The sequence below is a fragment of the Lottia gigantea genome, assembly GCF_000327385.1.
Source record: "Lottia gigantea unplaced genomic scaffold LOTGIsca_322, whole genome shotgun sequence".
Classification (NCBI taxonomy): domain Eukaryota; kingdom Metazoa; phylum Mollusca; class Gastropoda; family Lottiidae; genus Lottia; species Lottia gigantea.
In genome coordinates, this window is record NW_008709080.1 from 15,144 (window position 1) to 18,397 (window position 3,254).

The 3,254-nt window shown below is 40.6% G+C and overlaps 1 protein-coding gene across 1 annotated transcript in view; it reads left to right on the plus strand.

The window, feature by feature from the left end:
* Window positions 1-1,646, plus strand: part of LOTGIDRAFT_72903 (hypothetical protein) — a gene marked incomplete at both ends in the record, with an annotated part of 3,407 nt that extends 1,761 nt beyond the window's left edge. Inside the window, one exon of the mRNA XM_009058118.1 lies at window positions 1,236-1,646. Within this exon, the coding sequence (XP_009056366.1) occupies window positions 1,236-1,646 (411 nt within the window). The remainder of the gene's footprint in view (window positions 1-1,235) is intronic.
* Between the last annotated feature and the right edge of the window lie 1,608 nt (window positions 1,647-3,254).

Consider the following 3,254-nt stretch of genomic DNA (forward strand, 5'->3'; position numbering starts at 1 on the left):
ACCCTCTTTGACGTGTCTGAAAATCAAAATTATACTCACCATGTTGTTTTTAGGAAGATCTCGTCTTGAATAGACTTGTAATATATAACATGGATTATATCTTGAATATCTTCCCTTCTCAAAGAATTGGTTACACTTTAAAAAAATCAATCTTTGGGTAATTTCTGGTTTATTTTGTCAACCTGAACAGCTGTTTGATACACTAGACAAAAGATAGTACAATGTCTTTTTGCTTTCTGAAATTTTAGATAAATCAATACACTTGATCAACTGGTGTTTACATGTTTGTTTCTGAAAGAAATCCTGTCTCAGTTACAGAAACTCTCATTTTAGAATCCAAATTAACTCGTTTCTACAAGACAAAGTAAATATATTGGTATCAAGGATTTATCTTTATCATTGTTGTATGAAGGAACATCTAAGGACTGATCCTGGTCTGTCACAATTTCTTCTGGTGTAAAGGTTCTCCCTTCCTTTCTTATTTTTAACTTCTTACTTCATTCATTCATGGATAGATAGACAGAAGGAAGAAGAGAAATGGATGAATAATCTTATTTTTAACTTCAATTTCAAGATTCACAGAGTCACTCTTGATACAAACAATATAAAAGTAAGGGTGATGTCCTACAGAATAGATGTAATGATGTTTGAGTTGTGATATTACATGTCTATAGACCAATGGGGTGCAAGATGTCACATAGTCATTCTGTAATTAGTTGCTTAGATCTTAATTCTCTAATCTGTGAATATTTCAGTATATCAACGACGACACCATGTTGATGTTCATCTACATTCTCAATTTATTGCTTCTCGTCTCATAAAAGCAGACTGACAAAAATTGAAATGATTGGAGTTTTACATCCTACTTTTCATAAAGGTAGACTTGAGAAGTATTCAACCGTATACCTTAGGACAAAGGCAAAGCACCTATTTCAATAAACTACCAGGCCCCAATGTCAATAAACTACCAGGCCCCAATGTCAATAAACTACCAGGCCCCAATGTCATGAAACTACCAGGCCCCAATGTCAATAAACCACCAGGCCCCAATGTCAATAAATCACCAGGCTCCAATGTCAATAAACCACCAGGCCCCAATGTCAATAAACCACCAGGCCCCAATGTCAATAAACTACCAGGCCCCAATGGCAATAAACCACCAGTCCCCAATGTCAATAAACCACCAGTCCCCAATGTCAATAAACCACCAGGCCCCAATTGCAATAAACCACTAGGCCCCAATGTCAATAAACCACCAGCTCACAATGGCAATAAACCACCAGGCCCCAATGGCAATAAACTACCAGTCCCCAATGTCAATAAACCACCAGGCCCCAATGGCAATAAACCACCAGTCCCCAATGTCAATAAACCACCAGTCCTCAATGGCAATAAACCACCAGCTCACAGTGGCAATAAACAACCAGGCCCCAATGTCAATAAACCACCAGGCCCCAATGTTAATAAACCACCAGGCCCCAATGGCAATAAACCACCAGGCCCCAATGGCAATAAACCACCAGGCCCAAATGTCAATAAACCACCAGTCCCCAATGTCAATAAACCACCAGCTCACAATGGCAATAAACCACCAGACCCCATTGGCAATAAACAACCAGACCCCAATGTCAATAACCACCAGGCCCCAATGTCAACAAACCACCAGACCCCAATGGCAATAAACAACCAGACCCCAATGTCAATAACCACCAGGCCCCAATGGTAATAAACCACCAGGCCCACAATGTAAATAAACCACCAGGCCCCAATGGCAATAAACCACTAGGCCCCAATGTCAATAAACCACCAGGCCCCAATGGCAATAAACCACCAGGCCCAAATGTCAATAAACCACCAGTCCCTAATGGCAATAAACCACCAGCTCACAATGGCAATAAACCACCAGGCCCCAATGGCAATAAACCACCAGGCCCCAATGGTAATAAACCACCAGGCCCCAATGGCAATAAAACAACAGGCCCCAATGTCAATAAACCACCAGGCCCCAATGTCAATAAACCAGCAGGCCCACAATGTCAATAAACCACCAGGCCCCAATGGCAATAACCACCAGGCCCCAATGTCAATAAACTACCAGGCCACAATGTCAATAAACCACCAGGCCCCAATGGCAATAAACTACCAGGCCACAATGTCAATAACCACCAGGCCCCAATGGTAATAAACCACCAGGCCACAATGTCAATAAACCACCAGGCCCCAATGGCAAAAAACTACCAGGCCACAATGGCAATAAACCACCAGGCTCCAATGTCAATAAACTACCAGGCCCCAATGTCAATAAACCACCAGGCCCCAATGGCAATAAACCACCAGTTCCCAATGTCATTAAACTACCAGGCCACAATGTCAATAACCACCAGGCCCCAATGGTAATAAACCACCAGCCCACAACAGCAATAAACTACCAGACCCTAATGGCAATAAACCATCAGGCCCCAATGGCAATAAACCACCTGGCCACAATGGAAATAAACTACCAGGGCCCCAATGAGCATTTTGTATTTTGGCAATAAACCACCAGCCCACAACAGCAATAAACTACCAGTTCCCAATGGCAATAAACCACCAGAACCCAACAGTTTATTGCCATTGGGGCCTGGTGGTTAATCGACATTGTGGGCTGGAGTTGGATCCTGACGCACTACTAACTCTGTATAGCCCCTACTTTTTATGTTGACTGAACTAGACCCTCTTCCCCCTAAAATGTTTTTTTTTTTCAATACGATTGTTTTATTGTTGAGTGATCAAGGGTCAGCAAAGTAGCCGATACCAATTTTTAACACCCTTTCAATTTAAAAAGGGACAGAACAACTGTTTTTAATAAACATTTTATTGTAGTCTGAGGCTTATGTTTATTTTTTACTGATGTGGCTATATTAAGGTGTTTAGAGAAACCCGTATTCTTAGCCAATCAAACACAGAAGCTGTAGACGACAAGAAAAAAACATGGCGGTGCGCATGGAAAAATGTGGCCGGAAGAAAAATGAAAGAAAACACGAATTTAAGACAACATAAATACAAAAGACTGATATTGCAAGGGAGATAAGTCTTTTTATATTGTTTTCTACATCATTGACTTAAAAGGCTAATTTTGTAAGGAAAATAACTCTCTTATATTGCTCTCAACGACATTGATTTTAATAGACCCATAAAATTTAAGGGACATAACTATATAATGATATTATTCTCAACAACATTGACTTAAATAGACTGATATCTTAAGGGAGATA